At 39.2% G+C, this 20,861-nt stretch overlaps 1 protein-coding gene across 1 annotated transcript in view; it reads left to right on the top strand.

Annotated features, from left to right (window-relative positions):
* Window positions 1-20,861, top strand: part of LOC121294689 (tyrosine-protein kinase CSK) — a 93,764-nt gene that overhangs the window by 55,002 nt on the left and 17,901 nt on the right. The window contains exons 3-7 of the mRNA XM_041218676.1: window positions 4,429-4,508; window positions 9,915-10,028; window positions 11,091-11,203; window positions 14,282-14,501; window positions 16,476-16,569. Of these exons, the coding sequence (XP_041074610.1) occupies window positions 4,494-4,508; window positions 9,915-10,028; window positions 11,091-11,203; window positions 14,282-14,501; window positions 16,476-16,569 (556 nt within the window). The 5' untranslated portion in view covers window positions 4,429-4,493. The remainder of the gene's footprint in view (window positions 1-4,428; window positions 4,509-9,914; window positions 10,029-11,090; window positions 11,204-14,281; window positions 14,502-16,475; window positions 16,570-20,861) is intronic.

Genomic DNA, 20,861 nt, shown 5'->3' with positions numbered 1-20,861 from the left:
GATCGACGTCGGGCACTGTGGACCTGAATACAGTTTTCTTCATATTCAGAAGAAGACCTTTTTTGTGCTTTCCCTGCGCAAGACTGTTAATATATATAGACACACACACTGTATATTCGCAGGAAGGCAGTGTTTGTCCGCGTGCCCACAAACGGCCAAGTAAGATTAATTTATGCCTGTGCCCATAAATGGTATTAACTTGAGTGTGTTAGGTTAGTGCAAACCCCTTAAACTCAGGAAACCCTTCAGAGGAAAAGAAGTAGAGTAAGTAGAGTAAGAAGAAGTAGAAACTATTGTCACAGCATGTATCCGTATTTTACACAAGTCCAGGGGACCATTGCTTCTGGGTAGTTGTTTCAGTTGCTCAGTACTTGGAAGGCTGTCTGCTCTTCAGTCTCTTTAGTTAAGTCTAGCAGGTTCAGAACTGGAAAGATGTGTTCCACTGTGGGCAATTGCCCATGCCATTCAGTTACTGTGAGTGGGCAATTTGCCAATATGGAGAATCCAGGCTGGTGTCAACATCTGGTGTCAAAACATTTATTCCAAATCAGTAATATTGAAATAATTAGAGTGTTGGTACTTAAACATCTTTGCCCATGTATTTACAATATTCAGCTGTGCGGCGCTTATGAGGTAAAATGGCCCATACGGGGCTGGGATCACAGAGACTCTCATTGGCAATAGTTCCTGGACAAATGGGAGGTTTTCATGTTTGAATGAACAAATATTCCTTCATTTTTAATAAGATTGTACCTTATGACAGTAAAACCAACCCAGAGAGATGACAATAAATGACTTTGTAGAGAAAGAACAACTGCTCTGTGGAATGTGTGTTATTTGCCTCATTTATGCATTTCCTTTGCATCTCTTTTGATACAGCCATTTTAAAAAATGCTGTTGTATGGCTCGATACGAACATGGCCATTTGTGCCACTAAATACATTTCAAGCAACTTTTGTGTATATTTATCCTATTGTAACACTGCAATAAACTATCAGTTGTTAAAATGTATTCAAGTTGTATATTTCCAATCCCAAGCTCTTCATATGTAGCTACGTCTTCCTCATCCTATTACAGGACTCTTCGCTCTGGGAAGAAAGGTCAATCCAGCATGTGTGTTGTCAATTGGTTTGTGGTTATTGCATTATTAAAATAATGCTGTTTTATCATTGTATGTTTGTTTGCTGAAATCCTATCCATACAAAGCTGAGTGCAATCTAGTTCACATATCTGTATTAACCAATGTAGAAAGAAAATACATTTTTAATACAAGTTCATTTTGATTTATGAATATCTTTTTTTTTTTTTTTTTTTTAATCTGGCTTTACCCCATTATAACTTTTAACATTAGTTTCTGTGTTAACTAAACAAATAAAATCAAAGAAACCTTTATCACTGCGCTCGTAAAAACATTGTATTTTAATACAAGCCCCACAAACTATGCAACAACACTGTGCATTGGGCACACCTGTGTATTGAACACTCATTTCTGGTTGTAAATATAACAATGAATGAACAGAAAGCTTAAGTTTCCATGATTCAGGAGGAAACAAAAAGAACACAACACACTAACTTCCAGGCAATGTGAAATCGGTCATTATACAAGAAAAGCTAGCACTACCACACTACAGATAGCCTTTTCACACTAGCACACTGGAGCCAAGCAGAGCGCTCATGGTACGGCTAGTTTCACACTTGCACACTGGAGCCGAGCCGAGCCCTCACAATACGGGTAGTTTCACACTTGCACACTGGAGCCGAGCCAAGCTCTCACGTTACAGCTAGTTTCACATGTGCACACTGGAGCCGAGCCGAGCTGAGCCCTCACGGTACGGCTAGTTTCACACTAGCCCTCTCTAGCCGAGCCCTCGTGGTACGGCTAGTTTCAGACTTGTCAATTTGTCGAGCAAAGCCAAGAGCCGGAACTGTGCAACTCTGACCTCGCAAGATATCTGGTACTGGCTCAGTGCTAAGTAAGGCTGGGGGCGGGGTTGACTCGTACTGTCCGAAACAATAAAGTCTACCAAAAAGATTTCACAGGAATTGAGAAATACGGGAGTAAACCACAGAGTGAAACAGTGTTGTGGAAAAAAAACAACAAAAAAAGCATTCAAGCATTCAAAATTCTAAAAGGTATTTTCGACCTGAAAAAAGAAACAAGGACCATGGGTCACAAATGGAGATTAGACAACGGGGAATTCAGAACAGAAAATAGGAGGCACTTTTTTACACAGAGAATTGTGAGGGTCTGGAACCAACTCCCCAGTAGTGTTGTTGAAGCTGACACCCTGTGACACCCTGTGATCCTTCAAGAAGTTTCAAAAAGCTACTAACAACCGACCAAACAAGCAAGATGGGCCGAATATCCTCTCGTTTGTAAACTTTCTTATGTTCTTAAGAACTTCCATCCAGTCACCAGCATGTATATATTCTACTCTTTAAGCAGCTGTCAGTACCTCCTGCATCTCTGAATTTGACAAGTTAGGTTTCTTCATGGGGCCTGACTATAGATAAATCATGATAAACAGTGGACTGTTCAACTAGTCTGTATATGAAACACATTTTATAACCAAATAGTTAAAAAAATAAAAAATAAAAAAAAATAGAAAGGTTTCAGAATTTGAAACACATTCTAGACATGTTAGAGGTGTGTGGGGGATCTTGCAGGAAGTCTTTGACCTTTGTCATGTGGCGACATGTTTATTCTTACATAACTTCTGGTTCCCACGACAATCACAAATGTTTCTGGGGATATTATAAAAAGCTAGGGACAAAAAACCCTGCTAGAAAGTAACAGTTTAGATCACCTACAACTTTTTCAGTCAATAGTAATTAATCCCACTAAAGTAAATTATGTAATAACCAATATAAATTATTTATTTAATTTTTTTATTATTGAAAAATAGGATTTATGAAAAGGGACAGTTTCAGGGGTAATTTTAAGATATGAATAGCAACATAAAAATCAGAAAAGATGTATGTATATCTAAAAGTCAGTGTGTCGCCGTTAGATCACATCTAATTAAAATAATAAAATACAGAATGTATATGGAATCACTCATCTAGTGTATCATGTATTGCGCTTCATGCTGTGTTTCAGTGAGCACCAGTGCTGCTTTTCAGGTGTTTAAGTTTGTACAGTATACTGCCAGTACAGTCATTCAGTCTCTTTCAATGAACTAAACGGTGGTACTGTACCTGTTATTAAAGCAGCGCATTGTAAATATGACTTGCCTCATTACATCACTGAAGTCCCTCAACACAAAGACAGCTAATGGCTCAAAGTCTCTTAGTGTGAGGGATTATGGAGCTGAGCGGCAACTCTACCATTTCACTGGCCAGAAGGCAGGGTCTGCTATTAGGGTGCCACCTATCTGTTACACCAGGTACTGCATTAAGTGAACGTTGCTATTTTTTAAATGTACGGCATGGTGCTGAGAATTGTCCCAATTGAGGGTGCTTGAAAATCTTCAGAATATTTCTGGGGAAAAGCGAAATTCTCAAGTCATGGAAAAGTTGAAGAAAGGCGCATGTACAGTAAATTTGTAATTTTGCCCAGTGTTGAGTACTGTAACTGTACCAGAATAGTATAATCAATGGATTATAAGAACATAAGAAAGTTTTCAAACGAGAGGAGGCTATTCAGCCCATCTTGCTCGTTTGGTTGTTAGTAGCATATTGATCCCAGAATCTCATCAAGCAGCTTCTTGAAGGATCCCAGGGTGTCAGCTTCAACAACATTACTGGGGAGTTGATTCCAGACCCTCACGATTCTCTGTGTAAAAAAGTGTCTCCTATTTTCTGTTCTGAATGCCCTTTTGTCTAATCTCCATTTGTGACCACTGGTCCTTGTTTCTTTTTTCAGGTCGACATTGTCAATACCTTTTAGAATTTTGAATGCTTGAGTTAGGTCGCCGCATAGTCTTCTTTGTTCAAGACTGAACAGATTAAATTCTTTTAGCCTGTCTGCATATGACATGCCTTTTAAACCCGGAATAATTCTGGTCGCTCTTCTTTGCACTCTTTCTAGAGCAGCAATATCCTTTTTTTAGCGAGGTGACCAGAACTGAACACAATATTCAAGATGAGGTCTTACTAATGCATTTATACGCAGCCTTAAAATGAGCCAGATATTTTGAAGAGAAATTGTGCTGCTGCCACTAATATCATTCATTAATTAGACATTTTTAATAAAGTGTAGCCTAGGAACCACCGAACTTTGCGATAACAAAATTATATCAACTGTAGACGTCTTAGTTTTTTTTTAGTACTTCTTAGCTGTGTAGTAGTGTGACTGTTAGCATACCAGGTGTTGTGACACAGTTACCTGTGTGTCTGTGGATGCCTTCTTTCTCTGTCTAGTAGTGTGACAGTGTCACACATCTCTTTGTCTCCAGATGTGTTGACCATGTTGCTTCTGTCTTTCAGCTCTGATGGTACCAGGTGACTTGTGACTGGCGTGAGGAGGAACCCACTTCCCAATCAACTTCACCATGTCTGGGATTCAGGTATGAGCACTGGCACAATGACACTGGGAAGGAAAGATCAGCCCTTTATAGCCCCCTTTCTCACACACACATATGAATGCCACTCATTTTCCTACATGAAGTGGTGCACATAACTTTGGGCAACTCTGAACAGAAAAAGGGAATTCCTCAAACAAAAAAAAAACAAAACAGCCTTATATGCAGAAGTACCACTGCTAACTTTATCATCATCCAAAATGTTTGCAAATGATCCAATAAGCAGCATTCCCTCTAAGCTTTCTAGATACTGAGAAACTTGTCATTTTGACTGAGAGAGGGTAAATTATCAGTGAGAAATATGGTAGGGGAAAGCTGAATTATTATCGTTGTGTTGTATTACTTATTGTCAAATTCCAATATTGTTAAATGCATTACCATGTAACTGTTATTACCCTTCTGGTGTTATTTGTGTAAGGTCCCGTATGATATTTATAATGCACATTTTTATTTCCTGCGTGTCATTTAACTGTCATTTGCCATGTGTCTGCCTAGTTGTGAATCTTGTCTAGATCATTTTGAATGACCTTTGCTGCTACAGTGTTTGCCACCACTCCTATTTTTGTGTCGTCTGCAAATTTAACAAGTTTGCTTACTATACCAGAGTCTAAATCATTAATGTAGATTAGGAATAGCAGAGGACCTAATACTGATCCCTGTGGTACTCCACTGGTTACCACACTCCATTCTGAGGTTTCTTCTCTAATCAGTACTTTCTGTTTTCTACATGTTAACCACTCCCTAAACCATGTACATGTGTTTCCTTGAATCCCAACTGCGTTCAGTTTGAGAATTAATCTTTTATGTGGGACTTTGTCAAAAGCTTTCTGGAAATCTAAATAAACCATGTCATATGCTTTGCAATTATCCATTATTGATGTTGCATCCTCAAAAAAATCAAGCAGGTTAGTTTGACACGATCTCCCTTTCCTAAAGCCATGTTGACTGCCCCCCAGGACACTGTTACCATATAGGTAATTTTCCATTTTGGATCTAGTTTCCGTAAGTTTGTATATAACACTATTTAACACAATTTTTGTTCCTGGGTAGTAAGTGTTATTTCCTAATTGCTTATGCCTCAAAAGTATAGAAAATGGCTATTATTCCCCACAAACTTTGCTTTTGTGATTAGGACCGTGATATTTTGAAATTTACCTATTTCCAATGAGAAAACGAGCGAATTTGTGTGTCTTCGTTCACATAAAGTCAGAAAAAAACAACATATGAATCCAAATTAACATGTATTTATACTAAAGTAATACAAAAATGACTACAAAAGATTTAGAAGTGAGTAGTTTTTCGAGATTTACGATTATAATGTAAATCACTTTCACGAATCAGCCCCCAAATGTAGTTTCCCATCATGTTCTCGTTATACTGTCCTTGGTAGCGGCGTTCAAAGTCCAGTATATCCTGGTGGAAGCGCTCACCTTGCTCCTCTGAGTACGCTCCCATGTTCTCCTTGAATTTATCAAGATGAGCATCAAGGATATGGACTTTGAGGGACATCCTACAGCCCATTGTGCCGTAGTTCTTCACCAGAGTCTCAACCAGCTGCACATAGTTTTCGGCCTTGTGATTGCCCAGGAAGCCCCGAACCACTGCGACAAAGCTGTTCCAAGCCGCTTTCTCCTTACTAGTGAGCTTCTTGGGGAATTCTTCTTTATCTGTAGTCCGACGAAGACGCCGGCTTTGACCTTTGCCTCAGACAGCTTAGGGAAGAAGTCTTGAAGGTACTTGAAGGCTACCTACTCCTTATCTAGAGCTCTGACAAATTGTTTCATAAGGCCCAATTTGATGTGCAGTGGTGGCATCAGCATCTTCTGGGGGTCCACCAGTGGCTCCCACTTGACGTTGTTCCTCCCCACAGAGAACTCGGTCCGCTGTGGCCAGTCCCGCCTGTGGTAGTGCGCCTTGGTGTCCCTGCTGTCCCAAAGGCAAGATAGCTGGGAAACTTGATAAAACCGCCTTGGAGACCCATCAGGAATGCCACCATTGCAGCCTCTTGATGCCATCTCAGAAAAATGCAGATATGTATCCACTTAGGCAGCTGGAACTAAACTGAACTTGTGGGCTTAAGGCCCCTGTATTTATACTACTATTTATATTACTGGAAAGTTCTAGAAGTTACTCCAAGTTTACTCAGCACTGAATCTAGCTGGAATGTTCTGGAAAATAGGTAAATTTCAAAATATCACTGTCCTGGTCACAAAAGCAAAAAGGCATAAGCAATTAGGAAATAACACTTACTACCCAGGAACCAAAAAAATAAATAAATAAATGTGTTACACGGTGTTATCTGATACACCAGTTTACTACTTTTTACCATTTCAAAGCATTTTCATTCTAATGCTATTCATTCAGAAGGCATTGTTGAATGCCACTGATAATACAAAAATATACAAATATTTCATAGATATTAAGAATTACAGCAAAAGTATTGATCTACAGAAACATTTAAAAACCTGTTTTGGAAATTGGAAAGGAATCAATTAAAATATCAAAGGGTGACTTCTTAGAAGTATTTTAAATAGGAATACGTACTTCTAAATGCTGCTGCATGACATACTTAATGTAACAGCAATCATAGAGGTAGCATACAAATATTAGTAAAGATAAAACAGACTTTGACTCCGCAAGAAAAAATGAGCTGCACTAAAACTGTGTCTTACTCCTCAGTCCTGTTCTATTGTTTGTGTTACACACACAGGTGGGGCCCTGCCTGATTCACAGACAACCTTTGTAAAAGGGACTGCATTGAAGACCTGGCAGCCTCTGTTAATGTCAGAGTTCTTGTAATTCCAGTCATGTAGGGTGCAGGGTGAGAGTTTATCAGAAATGCATCTTGTTTGAATAATACACCCTGTGTTCACAGGCATTTACCTTAGAAAGCCCCGCAATCTGCAGTGTTTTGGCTTGTCTTCAAATATGCAAAAGGAGCAAGCCAGTTTTACCAGTTTGTTCAGAATACCACCGCAAGAATTATGACTAAAACCAGAAAAAGTGGACATTTTACCCCTATTTTGGCCTCTTTACACTGGCTCCCTGTGCAGTATGGAATTGATTTTAAGATTTTACTGTTAACTTACAAGGCCCTGAATGGATTAGCACCTAGTTATTTGCAGGAGTTACTGACCCTGTATCTTCCAAACCGCACTCTGAGATCACAGGATGCAGGGCTGCTGGTTATTCCTAGGGCAACAAAAGCAACACAGGAGGAGGGAGGGCTTTTTCTTGTAGAGCCCCTAAATTATGGAATGCTCGCCTTCGTTTGTCAGGGAAGTTGGGGCCATACAGTTTTAAGTTAAGACTAAAAAGGCACTTTTATAAAATGGCTTTCTTATCTTAGTGGGTTTTAGTGTAACTTTAAAATTGATGCTTTTGTATTGTGTACTGTATACTGTTATTTAAATGTTATTTATATGGTCTGATTGTGGCAGTTATATGTGTGACATGCTATACAAATGTATTGTGGTTTGTTCTTTTTTTCTGCTATGTACTTGTAACAGGGAAAGGAGCCCTGTACATTTATTTGTTTATTTTAGAACGGGTACCCCTCCGCCCCGTGCAGTTTAGTATTTTGTGTTTATGATTTATTTATTGTATATAAATGATGGCGAAAGCCATGTTGTTGTTTGTTTATATTTGTTTGAAAGTATATGGGACAGCATAGCTGTGTGGTTTGTTTTTGGTATTGTGTTGCAGCGTGGATGGGAAGCCCCATCCATATTAATAAACTTGTGCAGAAGATGGCCATCTCCCGAATTGGTCACCTGCATATAAGCCAGCAGCTCTCTGCACTCGGGGTGGGAGTACAGGAGAGCGAGAGAAGAGAGGAAATCAAAAATAAATCAAACATTCTAGGAACAGTGACAGCAACTGCCCAGCCTGACCTAGGATTGTATTGTGTGTGTTTGTGATTTATTTTGTTTAAACTTTTTGGTCTGTGAGCAGTTTTCTTGTTAAAACCTTTTATTTTGTTATTTAAATAAACCGTGCATGCCATGTCTTTTTGCCCTGCAGTACTGTCTCTGGTGATGTCAGGCCAGAAAGCAGGAACACACTCAGCCTACCCTGTCACAGTACTGTATAGCGCTTTGCGATACTTTTGCATAAAAGCACTATATAAGTACAGTAAATAAATAAAAACTAGCACAGTGACTGGCCGGAACAACTGTACCATTGCAGTCATTTAATAAATGTACATCTAGAAGTCTTTATAGAAGACATTGGTAAAGATTAGGGGTGCACCGATAATCGGTAGCCTGTCAGCATGGCACCGATTATAAGGGAAAAAAATCACAATCGCCTATCGGTAGTTTTTGTTGTTTTAGTCGATAATGTACACCAATAGTCGTGCTTGAATTTCTTCCAGTACAGAATTTAACATTTGCTTTGGCGCGCTTACTAGTGACGCAAGAATACTGAGAAGTAATTTTCCTTGCAGTGCTGTATAGCGTGCGATCAACCACAGTAAATATGTCTCAAAAGAGCAGCAAGTGTTTTTAATTTTTTACAAAAATCTGAAGACAACAGTAGGATCGCTTAGTGGTGTGCATCGGAACCGACTTAATGCTGCATTAAGTCCAACGAAGAACTGGAAGTAGAATATTATTCTGATGCTTTTTTTTTTTTTTTTTAATGTATTTTTGAGGTTGAATCCTAAATAACATTGATGGTTTAAGTTATTATTATTATTATTATTATTATTATTATTATTATTATTAAAAGGACCTTGTTACTGTGCCATCTTTAAGTAATAAATTCAAGTTTGACTGACTTTTGCAACAGGATATATAAGATTTTTATGACTTTTTTTTGGTTAACTGAACCATTTAAATTTCAGTTGTACTGCATTTTTAATCTGTATATGCTTAAAATAAGAATTTAACAAACGTTGTTGTAGTTGACATTGCGTAGTATAGGTGGAATACACAATGTTTGTCATAAAAGTTAATGTCACAGTATTAACTTTTAGTACAAATGCAAAGTTATTGTTTGTGTGACTGTTGTAAAAGTTATTCTTAAACAATACCTGTTTATTTTGTAACATTTCGAATTATAAAACAGTTTAAATATAGGTACTATGTGTTCTAGTAGTTTACAGTTGCTTACCTGCACTATCTGTTATTATCGATATCGGCCCAGGCAAATCTTATCGACGCACCCCTAATAAGGACTTCTACTTGAAACATTTGTCAAACTAGATTATTTTAGTATTGCTACAAAGTATTTCAGCCTCAAAACAGTTTATCAAACATTTTTTCCTCACTTGTTTTTTTGGCCTAGTCTAAATAAAGGTTATGTAGTTGAGCCTGTTTTGTTCCAGTTTGCTGGGACCTGTCTCTCCAGCTCCCCGTAGTGACTGTATTGTGCTCTCTTCGTCCACAGACAACATGGCCTGCTGGCACAGAATGCATAGCCAAGTACAACTTCCAGGGCGATGCCGAGCAGGACCTGCCGTTCAGCAAAGGAGACGTCTTAACTATCATCGAAGTCACCAAGGTAACCAGGGGCATGGGCAATAACAAGGCTGCACCTTTACAGCCAATACACTGGGGTGCTTTAAACTGCTTCTTAAACTTCAATCTATTTGTATTATCACAGTCCAGCCATTATAATAGCACTTCAAAAGGTCAGTGCAATACGTGGGACAGTCCCAGGAGGTGCTTTTATTAGGAGTTCACCCAGAACTAGGCAAAATAAGCATTATGCAACTGAATGATTTGAGGGAGCCCTCTGATTGGCTAACGACATACTAAAGGGGTAGATTTGTCTTTGTAGTATACTTTAGTATAGCCATGTCTCAGCTGTTTTATTCTCAGATATTGTTGTATTGCTTTAGTATAACCACGTCTCAGTTGTTTTATGCTCAGATATTATTGTTCTTATGCTCTGATATTGCTATTGGTCCTACATGGCATGGAAGTTGGAATATTGTGTGAAGCATTTCGACAATGCAGAGGGTGGGATTAACATGAGATCGTCACATTAAAACACAAAGGCGTGTTGAAATGGCAATGAATACAATTTCTATTCGCATAATCTTCATGCTTTACTACAACTTACTTGCATGTACATTTGTAAAGGAATTATTTTCTACATCAAAGTGAAGTGGGGTGGTGTCAGTCATCTGATGAATATGAGTTATTAACTGGAGTGTGACGGTACCCACTCATTTTTCATTATATTCTGGCCGGGACAGTTCAGTGTGGTGATAACAAGAGAAATGATATTAGGTGGGTTTCGAGGCCTGGTTTTGGCTCTTGGTTGGTGTAAGAATTAATAAAAAAAAATAAAAAGGACACATTTTCATCAACTGAAGCCCTCAGATTTGCAAGTGGTTAATATGTAGTGGGAGTTTGTAGAATCTATCCTAAATATCCTGCCCCTCTCAGGGAGCAGTGGTGCAGCTTCAACTCTGTGTGAGCATTTATGACCTACTGAAAAGAGGGTCTGTACTCCGGCTACTTCCTTTATCAGTCTTCTCTGCTTGATTAATTTTTTTTATTGTTATTAATATTCTTTTTTAGTTGACATTTTTTCCTCTCTGATATTTTATTGTAGGACCCAAACTGGTACAAAGCGAAAAACACTGTGGGGCGGGAAGGCATCATCCCAGCGAACTACGTGCAGAAAAGGGAAGGAGTGAAATCAGGGAGCAAGCTCAGCCTCATGCCGTGAGTACCATGGGTGGTGCTCTCTTGTATTCGGGGCTTGTACTGGGAAACAAATCACTGCAGAGCTACTTGCTGGCCATCAAACACTGCTTGAACTGCAAAAGAGAACACTTTTGTATTCGTTCATATACTTGGATTTGGAAATGACTATCAGAAAGAATATCATGGAAGGGAAACCAGTGCATTATTAAGGTCTGAAATAAAGAATGTGCTTTATACTGTACAGAAGGGTGTTTCTCTGCTTCAAAAACATCTTGCAAATGATCTAGTAAATACAGTAATATAGTACAAATGATTATTTTGTTTTCAACTAATTCAATAATAAAGAACATTTGAATATTAAAACATGATATTTGAATAATGCAGAATGGTAATTGATCATGTTGTCTTTGTTCACGTGACACAAGTCCTATTGAATCATGATGCATGTTGTCACACAGTTTGAGCAGCTAGGACCCCAAACTATGCAAGATAACATGTCTTATACAATAAGAGACACCCTGCACTCAACCCTAACTAACCCTTGAACTTTGTAACTTGTATGAATTGTGACTTCAAGGGTTTATTTGAAGCTTGCATCAAAAAGTTTCCGATAAGATCATTTAAAATCATTCAGTCGCCACAATGGATTTTGTCAGTTCTAAATACAGCTCTTGTGATCTTCGTGAGGGTAGAGGATTTGGAGTCAAACGCACACCCTCTTCTGTCCTGATGTGACCACTTTCACATCTGGAATCACATCGCAGCCTGTTCATTTCACAATCTTAGGCTAAGAAACTTCCTGTAGTTGCAGGTGGGCCATTTCTATATTTTAGTGCGTTAGGAATCCCAGAATCTAAATGTTCCAGTTTCTGGTTGCATCTCTTCCTCTGCCTTCTTGATCTCACTACCTGAGCAGTGCTGTTTGCTGGAGACACTTGTCCTTCTTGATCAAGCACTGCCTGAGCAGTGCTGTTTGCTGGAGACACTTGTCCTTATTGCTCTCTCACTGCATCTTTAGTGCTGTTTGCTAGAGACATTTGGAAACACTGGAAGCAAAGTTGAGTGAGGTTTTCATCTTCGGATAGTCTTTCAAAATTGAAACAAATACTGTAAGAGTATTCTTTCTTTAATTAGCTGGGGAAAAAAAAGTGTAATTCATACTGTGTGAGAGAAAAAAGAAAAAAAATTAGCCTGGTCCCCCTTCAAATGAACTCTTAATGTTCTGTGCAGTAGACTGGCCTTTAATTCACACTTTTCTTTGCAAAATATGTTTTTGATTCAGTTCTTTTATATGAAAAAAAAATAAATTCCATACATGTGTTGAGCTTGTGGCATATTTGTCCCAGCGCTACAAGCATGTCAAGCTGAAAGTGAATTAGAAAGCCGCAGAGAAGGAAAGCAGATGCAATCTAATGAAATGGATACACTTAAAGCTGTGAAACCCCAGAGCACATCTGGTGCTGCTTGAACAACAAAGACAAATTCAATTGCAGTGCTTCATTAGAATGCACTGGCATTCTGGTTAAATAAAAAGACCACCCCACTCATCTAATGTGCATGGGGAAATAAAAAGTAGTTGATTTAAAATGAAGAATACAATACAGCTTGTATGAGAAAGTGCACCCCTGGTTAAAATAACAGTTGGTGCAATCACTTATTTCCTGTGTTTTAATGAAGTTTGACCAACTGCCTTCTCTTCAGAATGAGACTTCATGTGCTCTTCAGCAGTGTGCTTGTGAACATAGTCAACTGTGTGACAGCAAAAACTTTACCCAAAGTTGGTCACGGTACAGTTTAACCCGATCAGAGGCACGGGTGCAATAGCAGTCGTGACCCAACTTGACCACCATACAACATGCAAAGACATTTCTGCATTGTACGCCATAAAAAGTGAAAGAACCCAGAAACTACACACATGAAAATACATATACTCAAAATGTAGTGGTGCTTTAAATAATAAAGATGTTAATAATAATCTGAATATGAATTTGTAGGAGGTGTTCGGTGTTGGAGAAAAAACAATAGATCACAGTACACTGTGTTTAGAAGACCAGTCACACCATCATGGGATGTCCACTTGGCACTAGCAGCACATCTGGAGCACAGCAAACGCAGCTTAGCAATGGGATACAGTTCTATTGTTTAATATTGCATTATTATATCAAATGTCCTATGTATGGATTGATAGACGTTTGTGTCTGTGTTATTCATGTCCTGTGTATGGATTGATTGTGTGTGTGTTCCTTGTAGCTCTTGTCCTGTGTATGGATTGGTAGGCGTGTGTGTGTTTCTCTGATGCTCTTTCCCTGTGTATGGATTGATAAGTGTGTGTGTGTGTGTGTGTGTGTGTGTGTGTGTGTGTGTGTGTGTGTGTGTGTGTGTGTGTGTGTGTGTGTGTGTGTGTGTGTGTGTGTGTGTGTGTGTGTGTGTGTGTGTGTGTGTGTGTGTGTGTGTGTGTGTGTGTGTGTGTGTGTGTGTGTGTGTGTGTGTGTGTGTGTGTGTGTGTGTGTGTGTCTCTGATGCTCTTTCCCTGTGTATGGATTGATAAGGGAGTGTGTGTGTTCCACTGCAAGCTCTTGTCCTGTGTATGGATTGATAGGTGTGTGTGTCTACATGTGTTCCACTGCAAGCTCTTGTCCTATATATGGATTGATAGGTGTGTGTGTGTTCCTCTGCAGCTCTTGTCCTGTGTATGGATTGATAGGTGTGTGTGTGTACATGTGTTCCACTGCAAGCTCTTGTTCTGTGTATGGATTGATAGGTGTGTGTGTGTGTTCCACTGCAAGCTCTTGTTCTGTGTATGGATTGATAGGTGTGCGTGTGTTTCTCTGCAGCTCTTGTTCTGTGTATGGATTGATAGGTGTGTGTGTTTCTCTGCAGCTCTTGTTCTGTGTATGGATTGATAGGTGTGTGTGTGTTTCTCTGCAGCTCTTGTTCTGTGTATGGATTGATAGGTGTGTGTGTGTTTCTCTGCAGCTCTTGTTCTGTGTATGGATGGATAGGTGTGTGTGTGTGTGTGTGTGTGTGTTCCTCTGCAGCTCTTGTTCTGTGTATGGATTGATAGGTGTGTGTGTGTGTGTCTGTGTTTCTCTGCAGCTGGTTCCATGGGAAGATCCCACGGGAGCAGGCAGAGCGGCTCCTCTATCCCCCCGAGATCGGCCTCTTCCTGGTCCGCGAGAGCACCAACTACCCCGGAGACTACACGTTGTGCGTGAGCTGTGAGGGCAAGGTGGAGCACTACCGCATCATCTACCACGACGGCAAGCTGTCAATCGACGAGGAGGAGTACTTCGATAACCTCATGCAGCTCGTCGAGGTGAGAGCGAGAGATTACAAACGCTGTGCCTCTCGCTGTGCGTGTACCTGTATGTGTGTGTCCGATTCAAGGGGTTGTCTTGCGATGCAGAGCATTCACTAAACCAATCCTGATCTGAAGAAGATCATTGGAAAACACAAGCGGTGAGCAGCAACATCACAGTATGCGTCGTTCTCCTAATTGAAGCTACAGTAACACATTAGCTGTGTTTTACACAACACAATAAAATCACACATCTAATAGCAACCTAAATATTCTGTGTGTGTTTAATTCTAACAAATAACAGTAGTAACTGAACAAACATAATCTATAAGTAGAATTGTACACAACTTTTTATCGTTTATTTTTTTCTTTGTTTTACCTAAGATTTTTAAAGTTTTGGGTGAACTTTTGCTAATTTTGTTAGTTTTTATTTCTCTTCATACACAATTGACTTCATTTTCATATAATAATATTAATAATAATAAATCGGATAGTTTTGATAATTTCATTTGAAAGCATATGTCTGCAGTGTATCACTTTGTTACCATTAAAATCCAAAATAAAAATGAAAAATAATGTTATTGAAAAGTATTTATCAGAACCCACACACCCATTCAGTGTCTCTAACCCTAACCTCAAAGATGTCATGGGGTTGAAGAGACAACTTTCCAAGCTTTTTGGGATCTCTTTTTTTTCCATCTTAACATATGAGTTCTAGCAGTAAACACTGAAGACTTCTGGTTTACAAATCAACAAAGAGAGATAGCCTGCAAAGGAAAGGGGAACTGGGTGTACTGAAGGGTTAGCATTGCTGAGACAGTGAGCTGAGCCTTGTATTTGTGTAGTCTGCGGATGTGCTGTCAAAAAGGTGCAATCTGCATGGCTGTGGTTTCTAACTGATGATCAGACCACATGTTCCACTAGCTTTGCACATTAATACAGTACGCCTCTTAAGGGCTAATGTGCTCTCTGTCACTAACACACGAACGATAGGTCCACGCCCTTCTATTCCTCTCAACTGTGACACAGCCAATAATGCAGATTCATATCCAGATTCTTATCTTGAATGCCTCTGTCAATAAAGGTTTTGAAATGAGTGGATGGGTTTCTCTTATTGAAATTTCCCATAGTAAAACCATAGCAGGGTGTATTAAAGCATGGGAAATAATTATAAAGCATTGTAAAGCCCAGAGAGATGTATATCAAACATGGGAACTAGTGTAAACTATGGTAAATGCAGAGTATAACCATTGGAAAATCTTGGAAGAACTAGCTTCTAAAGCAAAGCATAGTACTTGTACAATTAACTGTTAACAGGCCTGACTGAATTGACCAATTTCTGAGTTATGGAATAGTGAAATATGGAGGGAGCGCTGAGCACTTTCTAGATACAGAGGAGATTTTGCTTGTTCGTGATACTGGTGATATCTCTAATTTGTGTATGTATGACCATGGCTCTTGTATTTTACTAAATGCTAATCACAAGTAATGACTCTGGAAACTACTAATTACAGTGTTTAACATTACATTTTCTGGTTAACAAAGTTCTTTAATTCATGTAATGGGGAATGAGAGTGAGTCCCCTCTGAGCCGTAAGGTCTTGGGTCCCCCTCCTGCCCCTCTCCCCTCTCACCCTCTCTCTCCATTTGGTCCAGATCCAACCTGTCAGTACATTTTAATCATTGTAAATACTAACCCCCCTCCCCTCCCGTTCCTTAGCTTCAGTACATTTTACAGTTGTAGAAGTTTTGAGCAACTTGTATGATTTTTATTTATTTATTTATTTATTTTAACTTCTTTGTAATATTTATTTAATGTTTGTTTTTGGTTCTAATTTCAAATAAGGAAATTCATAATTCCAGGTGTTTAATTATTTCTGTATTCATTATTTGATGTAGTACAAGTACAAACACATGGCTTTGTAATTGTGTTGGGCTTCCAGGTGAAGTAGGTAATCATAAAGCATTCCCTGCTGTTTGTCTTTGTCTCCAGCATTACACCACAGATGCAGATGGACTGTGTACTAAACTGATCAAACCCAAACTCATGGAAGGGACAGTGGCTGCTCAAGACGAATTCTCCAGAAGTAAGTCCTTGTTGTAGAAACACCTCTGCTTCCTGATTCCTGTGTCTGCAGTCAGCGGCCACCCGGACTGTCAGTCTGAAGAAAAACTTGCAACCAAACACATGCCTTACTGTGTCTCTGCTGGACATACGTCTATAGTCTTTCACAACTTCATCAAAATTTTTTGGACATTTTGACATTTATACTCATAGAATACTGTAATATACTCTGAGTATGTGATTGGGGTTTTTCATTGGAACACGTTGAAGCCTGTTAATAATACAGCAGGTATGACACGTTCAGTCTGAGTCGTTTCTGACTAGCTGAGCTGATGACATGTCGTGATTGAGTGGGGCGGAGACGCTGCAATGCAGAATCACCAATAGGAAAGTGTGATTGAAAGGTATGATTGACACATGTTTACATTTCTGTGATTTTACTCAGCTTGGATATCTCCATTCCGGCTGCATTTGGTCAGCTGCTGGTCAGAAGCAAAGAATTATGTTGAAAATGATTGCATTTCGATAGCAAAGCCCCTGCAGCAATGAACAGGTTGTGTGATTTTTCAGTAAAGAACCCAAATCAGCTCAAAATTTAAACAGGTTACTCTAAAAGGAGCAAGCCCAGTTATAAACCAGTGTAGACCAGGGAAAACTTCGGCATCCATTTCAGTCAGAAACATGTGATTGGGTGTTTGATCATAAGAAAATAAGAAAGGTTACAAACGAGAGGAGGCCATTCAGCCTCATCAAGCAGCTTCTTGAAGGATCCCAGGGTGTCAGCTTCAACAACATTACTGGGAAGTTGATTCCAGACCCTCACGATTCTTTGTGTAAAAAAAAAAAAAAGTGCCTCCTATTTTCTGTTCTGAATGCCCATCTGTCTAATCTCCATTTGTGACGCCTGGTCCTTGTTTCTTTTTTCAGGTCGACCTTGTCAGTACCTTTTAGTATTTTGAATGCTTGAATTAGGTTGCTGCGTAGTCGTCTTTGTTCAAGACTGAACAGATTCAATTATTTTAGCCTGTCTGCATATGACATGCCTTTTAAGCCCGGAATAATTCTGGTCGCTCTTCTTTGCACTCTTTCTAGAGCAGCAATATATTTTTTATAGCGAGGTGACCAGAACTGCACACAATATTCAAGATGAGGTCTTACTAGTGCATTGTACAGTTTTAACATTACTTCCCTTGATTTAAATTCAACACTTTTCACAATGTATCCGAGCATCTTGTTAGCCTTTTTTATAGCTTCCCCACATTGTCTAGATGAAGACATTTCTGAGGCAACAAAAACTCCTAGGTCTTTTCCATAGATTCCTTCTCCAATTTCAGTATCTCCCATATTATATTTATAATGTACATTTTTATTTCCTGCATGCAGTACCTTACACTTTTCTCTATTAAATGTCATTTGCCATGTGTCTGCCCAGTTCTGAATCTTGTCTAGATCATTTTGAATGACCTTTGCTGCTACAACAGTGTTTGCCACTCCTCCTACTTTTGTGTCGTCTGCAAATTTAACAAGTTTGCTTACTATACCAGAATCTAAATCATTAATGTAGATTAGGAATAGCAGAGGACCTAATACTGATCCCTGTGGTACACCGCTGGTTACCACACTCCATTCTGAGGTTTTTCCTCTAATCAGTACTTTCTGTTTTCTACATGTTAACCACTCCGTAATCCATGTACATGCGTTTCCTTGAATCCCAACTGCGTTCAGTTTGAGAATTAATCTTTTGTGCGGGACTTTGTCAAAAGCTTTCTGGAAATCTAAATAAACCATGTCATATGCTTTGCAATTATCCATTATCTATGTTGCATCCTCAAAAAAATCAAGCAGGTTAGTTAGACACGATCTCCCTTTCTTAAAACCATGTTGACTGTCTCCCAGGACCCTGTTACCATATAGGTAATTTTCCATTTTGGATCTTATTATAGTTTCCATAAGTTTGCATATAATAGAAGTCAGGCTTACTGGTCTGTAGTTACCTGGTTCAGTTTTGTTTCCTTTTTTGTGGATTGGTATTACTTTTGCAATTTTCCAGTCTGTCGGTACCACCCCTGTGTCAAGAGACTGCTGCATGATCTTGGTTAGCGGTTTGGAAATTACTTCTTTCATTTCTTTGAGTACTACTGGGAGGATCTCATCCGGCCCAGGAGATTTGTTTATTTTAAGAGCTCCTAGTCCCTTTAACACTTCTGCCTCAGTTATGCTAAAGCTATTTATAACTGGATAGGAACTGGATGACATGTGGGGCATGTTGTCAGTATCCTCCTTTGTAAAAACTTGTGAAAAGTAATCATTTAATGTATTTGCTATTTTTTTTTCTTCATCTACGATTTTGCCATTTGTATCTCTTAAACATTTAACCTCCTCTTTGAATGTTCTCTTGCTGTTGTAATATTGGAAAAACATTTTGGAATTGGTTTTAGCCCCCTTAGCAATGACTAAAGCTAAGGTTTACAATTTTAGAAATTGTTCATTTCTATTTCTCTCTTGGCCTTTCTAACTTCCTTTTTGACTTGCGTTTGCAGTTCTGTGTACTCTTTCTGCGTACTTTCTTTTTGGTCCTTTTTTGATGCTCTGTAAAGTGCCTTTTTTCGCTGAATATTTTTTTTAATTGATCTATTAAGCCATTTTGGCAATTTAGTTTTACATTTAGATTTGTCTACTTTAGGAATGTAATTGTTTTGCGCCTCTAGTATTACATTTTTGAAGAACAACCATCCTTCTTCTGTGGATGTTTTCTCTATTTTACTCCAATCTACTTCTGTTAGTCTCTGTTTCATACCTTCATAGTTTGCTTTTCTAAAATTGTAAACCTTAGCTTTAGTCATTACTTTTGGGGTTTTAAAAAACACTTCAAATAAGACCATGTTGTGGTCTGAGTTTGCCAGTGGTTCTCTGACCTCTGTTTTAGTTATTTTGTCTTCGTTATTTGAAAAGACTAAATCAGGGCATGTCTCCCCTCTAGTCGGTGCCTAGACAAATTGTGTTAGGAAGCAGTCATTTGTCATTTCCACCATTTCAATTTCATCCTTCGTGCTACCCACCGGGTTTTCCCATTGTGTATGGGGGAAGTTGAAATCCCCCATTAGTATGGCTTCTCCTTTGCTACACGCATTTCTAATGTCATTGTATAAGAGATTATTTTGCTCACTGTCTGAATCTGGCGGTCTATAGCATGCTGTTATTATTATGCCCTTTGAATTTTTGTCCGTTATTCTGACCCATATTGATTCGGCTTTATTTTCTTTGTCCAGGTTTAACCCCTGGGCTTCAAGACTGTTTCTTATGTATAGCACTACCCCTCCTCCTCTTCTGTCCTGCCTGTCTTTCCTATACAGGCAGGACAGAAGAGGAGGAGGAGGGGGTGATGCAGACTTCCATGAATTGTGGGTGTGCCAGCTTCTCAAGATCCTGTTGCTGTCTCACTTCTTCCAGCTTCATTTCTAGCATACTTACTAGTTTATGCAAGTCCTGGATCGCGCGGCACTTTACGCACACTTGGTTTAGCTCCGCTGGGTTTTCTTGGATTTCCCACATCAGGCAGGTGTCACAGATTACTGGCTTGAAGACCATGTTGATGGGTTTTTTTTTTTTTGAAGTTTAGTTTCTTCTGCAGCCGTCAACCTGCTTTCCAACTGCTTCTAAACTGCTCTGCCCTTTTCCACGCCTGTACTTCTCCCACGCTGTTGCTTCCACTCGCTGTTGCTGGGAAGACTGCCTCGTTTATAGCTACGTTGTTCTGCTGAATTTGAATCAGCTGCTCCGAGTTTCAGCTTGTTTGTTATCAGAAAAACACACGCGGCTGTTTGACTTTGAGCTGCAGTGTTTGCCCAATGTCCTGTGTTTTCTGATTAAAGCAATTAAAGATGTAATTTCTCCTTACTGCTTCTAAACTGCTCTGCACTTTTCCACGCCTGTACTTCTCCCACGTTGTCGCTTCCATCGATTCATCGTTGTTTCCACTTCAGTCAGAAACACGATTGGGTGTTTGATCGATTCATCGTTGTTTCCAGTTTAATCAGAAATGTGATTGGGTGTTTGATCGATTCATCGTTGTTTCCACTTCAGTCAGAAACATGTAATTGGGTGTTTGATGAACTCACTAGCCTGTCATTCTTGTTATCTTCTTCTCCAAGGTGTACACAGCTTCCCGGGAATTAACTGGTTTATAAATATGCACGACCAGGCCTAGTGCTTTATTTACCGCTTCCCAGATGAGCAGACTTTCTCCTGATGAATCGAAAACCACGACGCAACACTAATTTTTGATAAAGGGCACTGAATACAAATATCAAAACA

The sequence above is a fragment of the Polyodon spathula genome, chromosome 19, assembly GCF_017654505.1.
Source record: "Polyodon spathula isolate WHYD16114869_AA chromosome 19, ASM1765450v1, whole genome shotgun sequence".
Taxonomy (NCBI): Eukaryota; Metazoa; Chordata; class Actinopteri; order Acipenseriformes; family Polyodontidae; genus Polyodon; species Polyodon spathula.
This window is presented reverse-complemented; position numbering and strand designations above follow the sequence as displayed.